This window comes from Musa acuminata, chromosome BXJ1-8 (genome assembly GCF_036884655.1).
Source record: "Musa acuminata AAA Group cultivar baxijiao chromosome BXJ1-8, Cavendish_Baxijiao_AAA, whole genome shotgun sequence".
NCBI classification, from domain to species: domain Eukaryota; kingdom Viridiplantae; phylum Streptophyta; class Magnoliopsida; order Zingiberales; family Musaceae; genus Musa; species Musa acuminata.
The window spans coordinates 13,581,410-13,598,083 of record NC_088334.1 but is presented as its reverse complement, the minus strand read 5'-3'; the positions used below and the strand labels follow the sequence as shown (position 1 = coordinate 13,598,083).

At 40.9% G+C, this 16,674-nt stretch overlaps 1 protein-coding gene across 1 annotated transcript in view; it reads left to right on the top strand.

The window, feature by feature from the left end:
- LOC135587604 (uncharacterized) overlaps window positions 1-16,674 on the top strand; it is a 105,704-nt gene that overhangs the window by 28,396 nt on the left and 60,634 nt on the right. Inside the window, exons 20-29 of the mRNA XM_065079193.1 lie at window positions 2,765-2,861; window positions 2,962-3,060; window positions 5,689-5,853; window positions 5,934-6,008; window positions 6,097-6,561; window positions 6,645-6,986; window positions 7,065-7,196; window positions 8,900-9,013; window positions 9,082-9,266; window positions 9,375-9,483. Of these exons, the coding sequence (XP_064935265.1) occupies window positions 2,765-2,861; window positions 2,962-3,060; window positions 5,689-5,853; window positions 5,934-6,008; window positions 6,097-6,561; window positions 6,645-6,986; window positions 7,065-7,196; window positions 8,900-9,013; window positions 9,082-9,266; window positions 9,375-9,483 (1,783 nt within the window). The remainder of the gene's footprint in view (window positions 1-2,764; window positions 2,862-2,961; window positions 3,061-5,688; window positions 5,854-5,933; window positions 6,009-6,096; window positions 6,562-6,644; window positions 6,987-7,064; window positions 7,197-8,899; window positions 9,014-9,081; window positions 9,267-9,374; window positions 9,484-16,674) is intronic.

Genomic DNA, 16,674 nt, shown 5'->3' with positions numbered 1-16,674 from the left:
CCTTGCTATAAACATATCAAATAACCTAATAGACATTAACCACATGAAATAGGACTAATCATGTCATAAATTAACAAAGATCTAGAAAGGGATCACTACTTGATTAGAGTGATCTTCCACTAATTGTAGTGTTAAACCTCTCAAATGAGTCTCCTAAATTTGATCCAATCCACAAATCGTAATTTATTTTAGTTGAAGAGGGTGAAAATGTGAGTATGAGAGAGAGATGTGAGAATGAGTTAGAGAGAGTTGAAGAGTGTGAGAGTGAGAGAGATTGAAAGAGGGGCAAGGAAAGGGTTTAAAAGCCCTTTTAAATGGTTCCAGTGGTCAAATTGACCATTGGAATAAATCAAATCATAGTCATCCATTGAAAATGGTCAAAATCTGATCGTTACCGATCGTGTCGCTCGGTACAACCTCGTATCATCCGGTATGGGGTACCTAACTATAAATCGCCCAACACAGGGCCGTCCATGTTTTAGTCACGTATCGGATCAATACATACTGCCCAAACCGTACCTTATTAGGTGGCACAACAAAGCCTAGTTAGAACGAAATTAGAATATACTAGCTTAATTTTGTTGGTTCATTATGCACATCTCATTTGGTATTCTGATGGGATGAGATGCATCGTGTGGTATGGGTGAGACATTCTGAAGCTTCAATCCTTGATACATACTACATAATATACCTGTGAATAAGGGTGAGACATTCTGAAGCTTAACTTTACATTATGCACCATGATGCTCATGAGTGGATTATCTAGTGTTCATGAGTATAATTTATCTGATGAACAAGTATGGAATTATGGTCCATATGCTTATGTTTTTAAAAACGCATGGCACAATAGGTTAGGCCTATCAAAGGTCTGAAATTTAGTAATATTTAGCAAATTGGTTTTGTTCAAGCAAATTTATCAAAGTGATCTTATTTCTTTTACATATATTTGGGGAGGGGATTTTGTTCTTGTTTATGTATAATAGATTAGAAAGGTAAATATGTTTGAGGTTAATATATATTTGAGCCAAATTAAAGTCAAGTTGGTATGAAAAAGAGTTTGTTAGGTGATAAAGTTGAATAGAAAAACATAAGCCAGGCTTTTTAACCATTTCCTTCAGACTTATCTAGTTAGGACTGATGATGTTATCTATAGATAAGATAGTATTGTTGTCTGAGAAAGGCTATTCATCATTTGATTTTATGAACTAAAGTTATTTATCTGGGACTGACCTTTGGTGTCTCCTGTTCTATACCTTCTCCTTTTTATTTTCTTTGTTGTTTCTCTTTTTCCTCCTCTATTGGACAGCAGATCAGATTGTATTTTTCTGTATTCTTTAATGTAATTCAAGAGCGGCTACCTCTCTGTCAGCAGCTGCATCTCTTGCAACATTCAATTTGACAGTCTCCAGCAATCCAGATCATGTCTGCCTTCTGTTTCTTGGGTGTTACCTGGAATAGGCACCACGTTCCATGACATGGTACATGCAATTCCATCCCATGCCAGAAGGCTCCTGTATGGTGTACATAAATCTTGTTATTTCAATAAAAGGCTAGGAGATCAATGATTGCACACTTAACAATCTCAACTCTTTCTGATTTGTAGTAAAATAAAATTGTTAATTTGTGCACAATGATGTTACAGCTTATTAGACTTTGCCAATAGTTTTTTTATGGATATTTTGGCCACTCTGACTGGCACACTTTATATATCATACCTTGTGAATGGGAACATATTATTCTGACAGGAAAGCATCATGGCTCAGTGCCCTGCAACCTAAATTTACAAGGCAGACCAAGTCTTCAGATATTGGTCCAACATCTATTTTGAGAGCCCATCGAATCAGTATCGTACCATCATTGTTGTGTGTATACCACCTAGTACTGCCCGATATTAGTAGAACACAATAGGAAAAAAAGAGAACTTGCATGTTAGAAGCATCTTCTTCCTCTCGTTTTCCATGTAAGACAGATGCACCAAGGGAGATAAAATTTCCTCTTCTTATCTTCTTGTTTTCGTACTCTGTCTTTTTCTTTTTCTTTCTCTTTTCTACTTGCATGAAAGCACCACTATTCTGCCCAAGGGTTTTTTTAGCCCTAATGGGATAAACTGTGAGCAGTCTGGGTCTTTTATGGTCAGGTTCGATTGGCCCAACTTAAAGCCTAAAAAAGAAAAGGGTCTGGACATGGTATGACATTTGTGCCAGTCTGGATCTGGTCTCTTACTGGATCTTGGTTGGACCGAAAACCATGGTATTCAGATCCTTCAGGCAGACCTTGTTTGAATTTCTTTTATTTAGCTGTATTGTCTTGGTTTGCTTTAGGAACCCCACACATCTGATCTCTGAAAATGCACATTTGTGTGAGTTTCATTAAGTATTTTTTTCCTTTAAGAAAAAAAAATGCTTGGTTCTGGAAGGTTAATATTTCTGTTGCTTTACCTTGGTTGACTTTCTTTCTCCAAGTGTCATTTTGTTTAGAAAAAAATTTAATTCTCATATACCTCTATGTTTCGTTGCTCCCTTGTCTTGGGGCCATAACATGCTTGTTTAGTATATGATCTTATATTTGCTCAAGGCACATGCAAATATTTTAAGCAGATGATTATTTGTATTTCATAGTTGATATGCACGTGGTTCAACTTATCACACACTCAGTGGCCTTGTAGGAAGCTGCTAGCCTTTCGTTAATAATGTTATCTTCAATATTGATGGTTGTCATAGTTTCATGGCTTTTTCCCACAATTATCTGACAATCTTTCTGGCAGTTTACGGGGGAAACAGGTACATCAAGTTCCTACAGAGTTCACCGGTGGCGTGCAGAATGTGCTAGCAGTGTATGATGCTGGACAATACAATTCCAAGGTGTGGTTATCTGGAAGTATACGGAAAGGATTACATCAACTTCTACCACCTGGATTACTGATATGTGTAGAAGTCTTAAATTGCTTTCCCATTGTTGCAGGTGGTGGAAGATACCAACGCATTAATCTTACTATGTGATGATAATGAAGATTTGAGAACATGGCAGAAACGTCTTCAGGGAGCAATTTATCGTGCATCTGTATGTTTTTGGCCTTAAAAAATACAACCCACATCATGTACACTTATATTCTTTAGTCATGTTCTGCAAATTGTTCATGTTGTGACAGGTTCCTTCATACACTAAGGATAAACAGATTTATTATTTCACCTATTGCTTTGTCACTTCCAAATGACTTCAACGTGCTTATTTTCTTTGATGTTTTAGCTTGTAAAACATCTTCAGGGAGTAAATGATCAAATCTTAAAGACTGTCATTTGTTTCTACCTGTCTTATGTGTCAGTACAGAAGGTAAAAACCGAAAGAGTTGCAATTTTAAATAATTCCTTTGCACCTGCTCTTAATTTGATGTTATTGCACCAAACATACTGAACGAGTTCAATGTTTGCATAAAATTATGTATTTTTTCCCATATTTTTTAATTTAAACAAGCTCTTATTACCCTATGAGATGCATAAGATGTTAGCTTGTCGAAACGCTATCGGAAATCTAAGTATCGTCTGTTTTTGTTATTTTTAGTGCTAATGCCTCTCTTCTTGGGTAACATTCTATAGATATTCTGTAGCACATCTGAATGAATCCAAGTTCTTGCTTAGGATGATTTTTTATTGATAATATTATCTTTAATAGTCAGTGTGCCACTAATTACCATTGTCACTGAATTGGCCACTGTTTGAGTGCACAATAAGAACCTTGATTACATGGATAATCTTGTATATCATGTTTCTTTTGATGTTTAAGCTGACAAGAGTTGTTGTTTCTGATATAACTTATAATTCACCTGTTCATTTGTGTTCATGGAAAGATAGTTACTAGCAAGGTTCGCAATACCGTACCCAGTGATTGCAAAAGGCGCTCAGGCGCTCGGGCGAGGCGAGGCGAGGTCCGAGCGCCTTGCTAATGTCCCAGGCGGCGCGCTTCAAACAGGCGCCGCCTGGGCGCTCGCCCGAGCCCAGGCGCTGGGCGCTTCGGGCGAGCGCCTGGGTAAACCAAGGCGGTTCGGTTGTTAGTTGGTTCAATCGAACCAACTAAACTGATATAACCCCAACCCTAACCCTAACCCAACACTAACCTGCTGCCGCTGCCGCTCTCGATCCCGATCCCGATCCCAATCGCGATCTCGTCGCTTGCTACCGTTGCTCGCCGCTGTCGCTGCTCGCGCCTCCCGCGAGCCCTCCCGCGAGCCTTCCCGCTGCTCGCGCCTCCCGCGAGCCCTCTCGCTGCTCGCACCTCCTGCGAGCCCTCTCGCTGCTCGCGTCTCCTGCGAGCCCTCCCGCGAGCCTTCCCGCTGCTCGCGTCTCCTGCGAGCCCTCCCGCGAGCCTTCCCGCTGCTCGCGCCTCCCTCCAGCCCTCCCGCTACTCACGCCTCCCGCGAGCCCTCCCGCTGCTCGCGCCTCCCGCGAGCCTTCCCGCTGCTCGTGCCTCCCTCGAGGCCTCCCGTTGCTCGCGCCTTCTGCTCCCTTTCCCTTTCCCGCTGCCGCTGTCGCTGCTCGCCGCTCGCCGTTGCCGCTGCCGCCGCTCGCCGCCGCTGCCGCTGCCGCCGCTCGCCGCCGCTGCCGCTGCCGCCGCTCGCCGCCGCTGCTGCCGCCGCTCGCCGCTCGCCGCATCTTCCTCGTTTCTCCATCAGGCTCAGTATACTTTTAATATTAAGTTTATTTGAATTTTGAAATGATTAATTTTCTGTTAATAGATTAATAATATATTATTTTGATTTTAATGTTGTTAATAGCATAATTTTATTTAAAATTTTAAATAATTATATTATATATTTTTATAATTTAGCGCCTCGCTTCGCTCGGGCGAGCGCCTGGGCGAGCGCCTAGCGCCTCAGGCGTTTGTGGACCTTGGCGCCTTTTGGCGCCTAGCGCTTTTTAAATCACTGATCGTACCATACCGGTATTTCGATTTGGGCTCGGTACCGGTACGGTACGGTATATCGAGCGGTATACCCAGGTGTACCGAGTACAGTACACTGCTATAGTGCTACAGTACACTGCTACAGTGCTACAGTACTCTCGGACCGGTAACAGTCGGTCCGCGTACCGACAATCTGTCAGACCGGTATGTACCGCCCATATCGGGCGGTACGGCTCGGTACGACAGACCCTGGTTAGTGGTATTTTTGTTAGAGCATATCTCAAACTCTTCATGCTTTATGTTGTGTCACCTTAGTTTTACATCATCTAGTATCATGTCATTCTGAAGTTACTCAATTCAGTTCTCTCAAGTATATTAGTGGCTTTAGTGTTCTTTACATGGCTTAGAGATAACTGATAAGAACCACATATAGGGACTGCAAAATAAAATTTTGGGTCCTCGCGACTTGCCAAATATTTTTTGGTAAGCCCTTTTGAAGTGCTTATCTTCCAACGTCTGATACCTGTGTCCATGTGAACAGCAAACAATATGCTGAGTTTTCTTAATTATTCTAAAGTGTACCACCCAGCAATATGTTAAAGTGTGTACTCTCATTAAATTTTTTTTGTAAACAGTAAATAATGGTGTTGTTAAGTGAAACCATTGAATTTTGTTTTCTCACTTATTAGGTTAAGCAGTTCTATAACATTAACCGAATCATAATTTAGCTGTTTTGCATGGTTCTGCTGCTATAATTGGCTGTTATTGAACATAATTTATCTTCTTATGCAGGGCCCTGCTACAATAAGCAGCATATCTGAAATTTCTTCTCCAGCTGAAACTACTAAAGGCAAATCTTATGATATTGCTCCAACGTTAGATGTAGTGTATATGGAAAGATTGTTCGTAACTGGTGTTCTGGATGAACTAAGGGTCTGTTTTAGCTGTAGTTTTCAAGTAAGATTCTTAGTCTATTAGTGGCTTTGCTAAAAGTTTCTTATATATACACTCAAGTGATACAACTGTTTATCTCATAGAGCAATCAAAGTTTAAAGAAAATGCTGGTCAGCCATGAAAACCGTCTATTTGAGTTTCGAGCAATTGGTGGCCAAGTAACTTTGTCTTGTGATTTAGATTTTTTTTTCTCTTCTTTGTTGTGTGTATGTTTTCATTTCTTTTAACATAATTTCCTAAAATCAGGTGGAGCTTTCCATGAGGGAGAAAAATATTTTTATTGGAACTGTCTTAAAGTCACTGGAAATTGAAGATCAATTTTGCTATGAGGGAGGAAGAACACCCAGATATATTGCAAGATCATTTATCAATAGTGAAGAAGCCACAGCATTGCATAACTTGTCATCCTTTACCGATATTGGTGCAGATAAAGTCAAAAACAACTCTTTTAAGAAAAGTGACAGTGAAAAGTTTTTCGAAGCATTGGATGATCTGGATGATCTTGTTGACAATTTCAGTGGCCAAGATTCCTTTCCGTCTCCAAAGCTTTCCTTAAAACCTCCTAGTTTTTGTAGAATCCCTGGTTTAACACCTGATGCTGAGAACTGGAGCTTGAACTTGAATAGAAATGATATATTGGATAGTTTTGTGAAAGCTCAGATAATAATATATGATCAAAGTTCTTCTCACTATAATAATTTGGATAACAAGGTGAGTTTATCTTCTTAAATAGCTTGGCAACTTATGTCAAGTAATTGTTAGATTTAATTTGTTCACTTCAAATGCATTATCAGGTAATGGTTACTCTTGCCACACTGTCCTTTTTCTTTCATCGGCCGACTATACTGGCGACTTTGGAGTTTTTTAATGCTATAAACATTTCGGAGGAAAATGACAATGCCGACGAAATCATTCAGAAGACACCTCTAGACAGGTCATCACAAAGTGTTCTCCCTAATGAGGCCAATACAACTATTTTTGAAGAGTCTAAAGTCAAAGGATTACTTGGTAGTGGTAAAACCAGAATTATTTTTCATCTAACATTAAATATGGCCATGGCACAAATTTTCTTGATGAATGAGGATGGGACTTCATTTGCTACATTATCGCAGAATAATTTGCTCACTGATATTAAGGTTCGTTTTTAACTGTATGATTAATCCCCAAGTAAAAGTTGGACCTTTGTGCTAACTTTGTTCTTTAATTCCCCTAAGGTGTTCCCTTCTTCATTTAGTATAAAAGCTGCACTTGGAAACCTGAAAATTAGTGATGACAGTGTTCCTAGCAATCATCCCTACTTCTGGGTTTGTGATATGAGAGATCCGGGAGGGAGTTCATTTGTTGAGGTACAGTTCGCCTGGCTTTATCTTGCAATTTCAATTTGCAAACCTGGTGTATTTCTAAAATGAATTTTTCTTCACATCTTCACTTGTATTAGCAAATATAGGTTGTTCATGTTAATATCATTATCTCCTGAGGCACACCCTTGAAAGGAATGATGTTTTTATGGTTGACATCTTACTCTTTTTCTCTTTGCATGGCATTCTTACTTGATGTATGCTTGGATGATGTAAGTGAAAAATTTAGTTTATCAGGTAATAGAGTAGCATTCCTCAATTATTTATATATGTAAGATGCATGTTCAATGTTAACTTCTTGACACAGGATATCTGTTAAAGCTATTTTGTCATAAATCTAAGATTTTGCCTCATGCATAGTGTTGACTTCTTTTTAAAATTGAGATCAAGACAACATAGAACTAGTTTGGATACCATTTAGCATAGATTCTCTTTTATGAGGATATAATGGAACAGTGAACTTTGTTTTGATTGCGGTTTTGACTTCAAAAGGCAGATTGGAATGCCATTGCGGTTACATCAAATTATTAGATTTTGTTGGTAATGGTAGTTCATGATAGTTCATTGCCCTTTTTGGCAGGGAACTGCACATGCAGACTTGGTCAACATCCGATAAAAAACCCAATCATGCAATGAATAATTGGTGGGTACTGTTTGTTTTTTGGGGAGGTTGTTGAGAGATCAATCATTACACACCATTTCGTCTGGGTGTATGAAAGTGGATATTCACTTTTTTTTGCATTCATATGTGAGCTAACTGTTCATTACTTTGAACTGAGGAGCGATATCTGTATTAGATTTTTAACCATTCCATGTAAATTTGAACAATTAAATACTAGTAGAGTCTATTTATTTTGGAGTTGGGAATATATCTGTACAAGAGTATTTCTGATTATTGCTCATTCTGTTTCTGTACATGCTATATGGATTTTGGAGAGGGTCAGGTGTGAAGGTCAAAGTGGCCCTCCTTTTTTATTTATCTTTTATTCTGAGGAACATGGTCTAGGATGTAATAGATCTTTGACTTTATGAAGTTTCTTTTTAGGAAAAAATACTAGTCCTGTAAGGTTGTTGGAATAAATATGCTGGTGACCATAACTCCTGGTTACTTTTAGTAAATTAGATTTCTACGTGCTGTTTACAGATATGATCTTTTACATGTATGATTCTTTTGTGCTTCTTACATTATGACCCTCTGTGCAGTTATTCCCTCTCAGAATATAATGTTATCCAATTGTGTAAACAGTTGGAAACATTTTATTTTGAGATTTGATTTTTGACATTTTAGAATGAAAAATCAGGTGTTAAGCTTTATATTCTCTATACTTTTTAAATTCAGCTCAATTGGAATTGTCTTTGGTGGTCCAGCAATTTACATAACAGTTAATCCAGAAAGATACACATGGTTGATAACTTGTGGTCGTATATGTCTGTGTTCTCCTTTCTTTATTTGATTATTCAAATGGATCTCCTTTTGTACAACTTCTAACCTGCTTTGGGCTGCTGCATTATGGTCGCAATTATGCTAGTTGATGTTTTGTTTCAATTCCACAAGTGATGTTGTGCTCTGTTATCTTCTGATCCTTGTCTTCTTGCAGCTATTTCCATGTTGCTTTCTGTTGTTTCTTCACCTTGATAGTTAGCGATTATTGGAACTGGAATAACATAATCTTTGATGTCATCCTATGCAGCTTAATTTTAGTTCATTCAGCACAGATGATGATGACTACATGGGTTATGACTACAGTCTAACAGGACAGTTTTCTGAAGTACGGATTGTTTACTTGAACCGTTTTGTGCAGGAGGTAAGCTGTTGATGAATCCACTTAATTGTTGTAGTTCAGTCAATGAAGTTAGAAACTAATTTGTGCAGGTTATTAGTTACTTTATGGGGCTACTACCTAGCAATGCAGAGGGTGTTGTTAAGCTGAAAGATCAAGTAACTAACTCCGAAAAGTGGGTTAGCAAGACTGAAATTGAAGGATCTACAGCTATCAAGTTGGATCTGTCACTCAGTAGACCAATAATTTTGATGCCACGTCATACAAAAAGCTTGGAGTAAGTCCTCTGAGACATGTTTCATGTCATGGTTAAGCATTTTATGGCACATGTAGTCTCTTAACAATACATTTACTTGGGCCTCAGAATATTTACTTTTTGTTGCAGCTATTTGGAGCTTGATGTGCTTCAAATTACTGTCCACAACTCATTTCAATGGCTTGGTGAAGATAAGACTGAGATGAGTGCTGTCCACCAGGAGACAATGTTTATCAAAGTATGCTTCATTAGTAGTTTAGGTTCTGTGCTTTTGATTTTGTTTTTCGTTGGGTGAAAAGCTGTTGTGTTATCTCAGCCTCCTTTTGCAAGCATGCAAAGTACATGTTAAAAGTTTTTCACCATCAATATTTATTTGACATTTTAAAAGGCTGCCAATCTTCTAAACTGCTTTCCTTTTCTTTTTAGCTGGAGCTGAACGTGCATGTACATTTAGGCTTTTACATTCAAATGTATATGTTGATTGTAAAATCATCCCATGTTCTATTTCTTAGTCTAGATTCTTTTTGGGCTATTGACCTGAAAGCCATGTGCTCTGTGCAGATGGTTACCTGCTTTTATTAAACTGTATAGTTTGATACATCTAATGAAGAGAGATGAATGTCCTCCTATTGCATGGAAACTTTTGGTGCATGAGAAACGATCCATGAAATAACAAAAAAGCACTTGGGCCTTGTCATAGAGATGTTTATAGGATGTGATTGTTTGTTTCAAGATGTTATTTGACTATGGATGTGGCTGGTTTAGGATTTGCAATAACAAAAAAGCACTGGGGCCTTGTCATAGAGATGATTGTTAGGATGTGATTGTTTGTTTCGAGATGTTATTGAGTATGGATGTGGCTAGTTTAGGAGTTGCAGTTTAAGCCGAGGATTGTCATTTTGGTCATCATGTGTTGGCATGTCTCAAGCTATAAAGGTGTTGGCTTGTTGAGCCATGGTTGACATTCTGAGAGTGTTTATATTTGGCTAGGACAATTTTTAGTTTCCAATGTTCGACACAGGAGTGTGCATTATTGTACCTTGTCAGACTGGTATTGACATATCTCCACAGCTAGGAAATGACAATCTTTAACGTTAGCAATGATGAACCTTTTCTTTTTAGGCTTTGCTAAACCAATAAAAGCTGTGGTTGGAACAAAAACCCCAAAGAGTGGTGGACTCATGCTTTCAAATTCTAGTAGTTGTGGTGCTCACTGACCAATATTTATTGGTGTCATACCATATTTTCCAGTGGAGGTCGGTATTTCAGGTGAAACCGGATGTATAGATTGCTATTCTGCTTGGTATATCAGTACCACACCAGTTTCGTAGATTGCCGAAGCCGGTATTGGACCGAGATTAGAACTTTTAGGTGGACTGAAACAAAAAGGATATTACCAAACTGAAGCAGCTTGTCATGTTTGTATACTCATTGTGAAACTACATTTTTCTGTTTGCACTGATGTCTTTCTCAGAATGACCTTTAAAATGTTTTTTATCTGGTAATGACAAGGGTGCATCAGTATCAAAGTATTTAGCATCATTAATAGTCTACTGATGCCTTATAGCATTTAATAAAATCATGAAATGACAATAGTTTGTAACATTTATTTATATTACATCACAAGTGGATGCTTGTATAAACTTGTAATAGTTATCTGCTGATCATGCATTGTTAGTTTTACTAATATAGTATTAGATGAATGACCCATTAAATTTTAATAACTTCTGATCATTTGAATATAATATCTTTAGTGCTATAAATGCTCTTAATTAAGACATATTGTTCATACTTTACTGTACCGACATTTGACATGCTAGCATGGAGATTGCCAATAAAAAGATGATCCTTGGTCCAGACTCTAACAGCCACCATGTGGCCTAAGTTGAGTGTAAACTGCCAGGCCTGTTGAGTTAGCAAGTCGGATGTGCCTATTGGAAACTTGTTTTTCTTTTTCCTCTAGACAATGGTACCATTTGCCTTCCTAACCAAGGTCTGCAATACCGTACCATATCGATGTTTTGAGGTAGGCTCGGTACGGTGTACCGAGCGGTACACCAAGCATACTGAGCGGTACACTTAATTTAGGTGTAAAACCCTCCGAAAATATCTGAAAAAAAAAGTTAAGATAGGGTTTTTAAGTTAGAAATAAATATAGTAATAGTATAAGTTTAGCAAAATCAATGTAAATTAGGTAAGAATAGTATCATATATCTTTTTCGGGCATTGAGGAAGTCTTGTTCAAGGTTCGTATTTCAATCCGTTATGGATTGTCCTTCTGTAAATATTGAAATATCTACAGAAAAATCATTTGAATTGTTAGACTATTTTGTTACAATATAAACTCTAAAATTCAAATGAATTAAATAATCATATATGTAGATATATCTGATTGTTGATTCTACCATCAAAATGAACGACGGGCCTCCACGGGTGGTGGATCGGTGTCCTTGATCCTATACATCTGCATATCAATATGATATGTTTGTTGGACCCAATCATGAAATTGATCCCATGACATAGTGTATTGATACACTGTATGTCATTGATGCATCAATGTGGTGCTGATCGTAGGCTGATCGTCATGAATCATATTTGTCCGACGTAGCTCTTGAGGCATATATTGATGAATGTCAGAGCTTCTACTTTCGCTATTGATTTGCTGCTCTGTATCATACTGTTGCTCAGAGAAGGATGACCAACTATCACCATACTGTTGTTGCTCGTATGATTCTCCATAATACGATGAGCTTTTTTCTGTGTCTATATTATGTAGGCTCTGTCGCATCTGCTCAAATTCATCTACTGCCTTCCCTTTCTCCTTCCGCGCATAAACTTGACCAGTACCTTGTCGAGTTCCATGATCTGAATCTTGGGTGGCATATGTAAAATATTGCTCCTCAGTCCATGCACCACCCTCAACTTGTCACGGACAAACTTCTAAACAGGATGTTTGATTTAATGCTTATGTATGTCCGTGTTTTTTGGTATATTCATGCTTTGCACAACATGTAGAGGGACGACCGAAGACTTAATAGTCCCATTTTAGTTGGGTTTGGTGGTTGCTTTAGGCTTGTAAATAAAGGTTGTGTCATGTGGACACTTGTGAGAGATTTTCGGTCTGTAATGGACCATTTTGACACTTTGTTGTGCAATTGTTCAGAGATTGTAAAGTCTGTTTGTAATTTGCATTGTTTATGAAGTGTTTTCGGAAATGTTTGCCTGTGGATCCCGAATGAAGCGTTTTCTCTAACCCGTTCTCTTTTTTATGGGTCCTAAGGGACCATGGGAGGCTTTGGGGAGGCTGACCTTTGCGGACGGACATACAAGGGTGCCGCACGACTTAGGCAAAACCAGCTAAGTCTGTGACAGATGGTATCAGAGCGAGACAAGCACTCATAGAAACACTTGGCATGCAAACGTGGGGGACCTAACGGGGCTGCGTTGAGGGCAGTCAGCACATGCGCGACCGTTTGGAGGAAAAAGGGCATGGAGATGTAGGGAAAAGGAGTTGCTCGGAGGAGCGGGCATCTGAGATTGACATTCAGAGGAATGGCCAACCCTTCGCGCAAGAGACATCACGAGAACAAGCAAGCTTGGAAGAATGCAGAGCGCACAAATGTTGGGATGGCTGAGTTTGAGCTATGGCTCAACGTTGACAACTATACTTGATGGTGCTCAAGGCAAGCGAGGTGCTTGGTAAAGGATGAGACCATGCAAGGTGGAATGAGTTGCTCAGCGACCGAAAGAGTTGTGTAAAGCTCACAGAGGTGAGGGGAATGACTAACTCGAAGAATTCGGTTCTCATGCATGGGCTTGTATGCGGACGATAGAATGTTCGTGGCCATCCCAAGGCGACCGAAACTCGGCGCCGCGGAGCATTGAAACTTTCTCTTCGGCATGAGAAGGATACGTCCGTAGGAGGTTAAAGTGTGCAGCGTGTTCAGTATGTTGCTAGGCCTTGAGGGGTGCAGTGGGGGCTGTATTGACATGGTGTCGCAATCTAGCAAGTGCATTTGTAGGAGGCAAAACAATACGCAGTTTGTTCAGCAAATCGGAGTAGTCCAAGGGGATGGTGGTCTCCGAAACGAAGAGTGATGTTGCTCCAACGGGATAGATATCTAGGAGGGATAAGTCCCGGCTCTCCAAAGGGAGAATCATGTGTAACAGACCGCATATGTTGAGGAGTACCTCAACAAACAACAACTCCACGAAGCTCTATAGACCGAGCAAGCGGCGAGGAGTCGTCACATGATCTCGCTTGAGAGAATGCATTGGTGGATGCATTGCGAGATCAAGTGGGGGAGCGACCTAAAGCAACATAAATGAAGTCACACTTGGAGTCGATATGAAGATCGAACTCAAGGGAGGGTTCACCTGTGGAATGGTGGGCGCGAGGGCTACCATCAGCTCAATGCAAAAACGAGTGGAGCAACTTGGGTGTAATTTGACGAAGTACCCAAGCCGCATGAAGGGAGCCAGCATAGAAGATGGAATATGGAGCGGAGACACAGTGCTTTCCTTGGACAGAGGTCAAGGACATGAACTCTTGCAGAGGCAAGAGCAGGATCATGTTGTTCCATGGGTCCTTCATTCTGACGGAGCGAACTCATCTTGTATGGTGCCAAAGACGAAGGGACCTTCTGGGCACATGCACCTTAACTCGGAGAAGCATATGATTGAGAAACCAAGGCGACTCAACTTGCGGAGGCGAAGTTGGGTTCAGAAAGCCTTGGCACGGGGCAAGAGGATGCGAAGGCGGGTTCTCTTGAAGAATATGCCATAGTGTTGCCATTCAAGTTGCCATGAAGGAAGCGGTGTGCAGCGGAGATTGTGCTGGCAGGGGTAGAGGCCTAGGATCCAGACAATGGTGTACTAATTGTAGCGAAGTCAGTGGACTTCGGGAGCTACTAGGCTACGGATTGTCCTAGAGCGGTACTTCATCTAGGTGTGACCCAAGAGTAGGTGGATGAAGGTCGATTGCCAAAGGAGCGAACAAAATCGAAGGTGGAAGAGACCCTGCAATGTATTGGCAGAGGCCACACATGAAGGGATCACAATTCGAGTTCATCCCACAAGGATCAGAATGCAATGGAGATGTCACCAGGAGGCGACATAGTGCAGCGGATCGTGGTGGAACAGTTCGTGGCAATGTGATACACATGAATGAGTCCCGTAAGGGACTAGATCATACTGAGGTATGATCGGGAGCTACTGGAAGCTCTACTTCGGTGAACAACACGATGACAAGAAGAGCTATGGATTCAAGGAGTGAAGGCCATGGTACCGCAGAGGCGGGTCTTCTGTGCATGCATCGAATTTTGCATCGGATGAAAGCCTTGGTCATCAGCATATGGGGGCTGTGTTCCACCAAGGGAAAAGTTCGAATGCAAGTACCAGTGAGTCCCATGGGAGGGACTTGATCATATAGAGGTATGATCGAAGCAGCTGGAGAGTTGGACAGCTCCAGAGCTCATATTCGCTTAAGGGAGCCCGGCAAGTCAGAGGACAAGGTCGAGTAAGCGAACGTTGCCACCAAGGAAGCTAAGGAGAACAGAATCGGTGCAAACCCTATAACGTGATGGCAAAGGCCATGCATGAGAGTTGCAATCTGTCTTTCCATCGATCAAAGGGAGCTGCTTGGAGAACACAGGTGTTGAATCAAAGGGTCGAAAGGGGCAAAGAAGCGACGATAAGTCCAGAGGGACTTAGCTACCCAAAATCAAGCATCAGTTAGAATGAAGGTGGACTCGAATGAGTGCCACAGAGACATATCTATTGATCATGAAGAAAAGGGATGCAGATGTGAGGCGATGGATAGTAGGGCCATGGGCATGGCAACGCCATGGTACTGTAGAGGTGGGACTTCCGTGAAAGTCGTTGATCCCTTGCTCTCATGGAGGGAGAGCGCTTGGTCGTGAAAGGAGTCGAGGAGGTGGAGCATGCAGAGGCAAACTCCAACTACCGAGACAAGGCTGAAGGGCAGAGGCCAAGGAACTTCGTAAGACCGGTGTCAACGAGCTTCTCATCAAGATAGCCGAAAGTGAAGGACTTTGGGTCAAGCAAGAGTGCATGACCAAGGAATGAAGCAGGCAGTACACGGTGCTGTACCTTTGCTACTCAGTGGAGTAGGCGGCAGGGTTGATGGAGAAGACGGTACAATCCCAGAGGCGACCAAATCTATTAGAGAATTACTCCAAGTTGGGGTGAAAACTTCCTGTATTCCAGAAGTTCGATAGCGTTGAGAAGGTGAATCACAGTAACTAACTCAATGCAAGAAGTACAAACACTTCAAGTGCTTCAGAAGTATGAGCAAAGAGCAGGCGAAAGCCAGTAACCAGCTCGATGCCTGGAGTACACCCTCGAGGAGGCGGGCGAAGTCAAGTACCCTTTGCCTTCTCAACTCTTAAGAGAATAGGCGAAACCGAGTACCCCAATTTTCTTATCTATCCAGCAGAGGAGCTCTGCACAGGTTCAAAGACCCTTCGAAGATAATAGAAGACAATAGTTGTCAAATCCTTACCAACGGTGATCAGTGCTACTGAGAGTAGATTGTCCGCTTCATTTTCCAACGAAATGCTAATCGAAAGCGGAAGTGATGCGAATCTATTTGGAAGTGACAACTAAGTGAAAGAAGAGTCAATGGGCAAATTTTACGGAGGAAGGACCCAAAACTTCAGAAGTTTGCGAGGCGATGCTCGTTAAAGCTCCAACAAGCATCCACCTAGTTCAAGCAGCATGAGGCATTTGAGAGACTGACGTATAGTAAGAATGGTCTTTTTCTTCATCTGGAGGATCCGCAGGAACCAATAAGGATCAATACAACTCAGCCAACCCCACACTAGAGTCAGAGTCATTGGCGAGTTGAAGCAGCATGGCGGATCAAAAGGTTCGACTACTCAAAAACAATAGCAGAGAGCAATTGGGAGCTAAGAGGCGCATTGCCGCTGGAGTAGAAGATTGAAGACTCAGCAAAGACGAGGAGTTGCAGTGTCGACAAAGGCTTCGACGAGGACGTCGAAGGAATAAGTGGGGGAGAATGTCACGGATAAATTTCTAAACAAGATGTTTGATTTAATGCTTATGTATGTCCGTGTCTTTTGTTACCAAGGCCCCATCCGTCGCAGTGCTACTCAAGAGGTTCCAAGATGCTAAGACGGTTGATGTTTCGCACTGCAAGGTCGTCAGCCAAAAATCAGCCCATGACACATGAGAACAGTTTTGGTTATTTTCTCCTTCGCGTGGTGCCACACAACGAAAAACATTTTCGAGTTTTACATGATAGAAACAACAAAAACACCGACGAACAAAAATGGGCTTGACAGTTGTACTTTTTGCTCCATACATGTTGCCTAACAAAAAATTCTCAAAAACATCAGAAACGATAGAAAACAAGAATCCAAAAGTGTTATGGACAAGCGTCAAACAG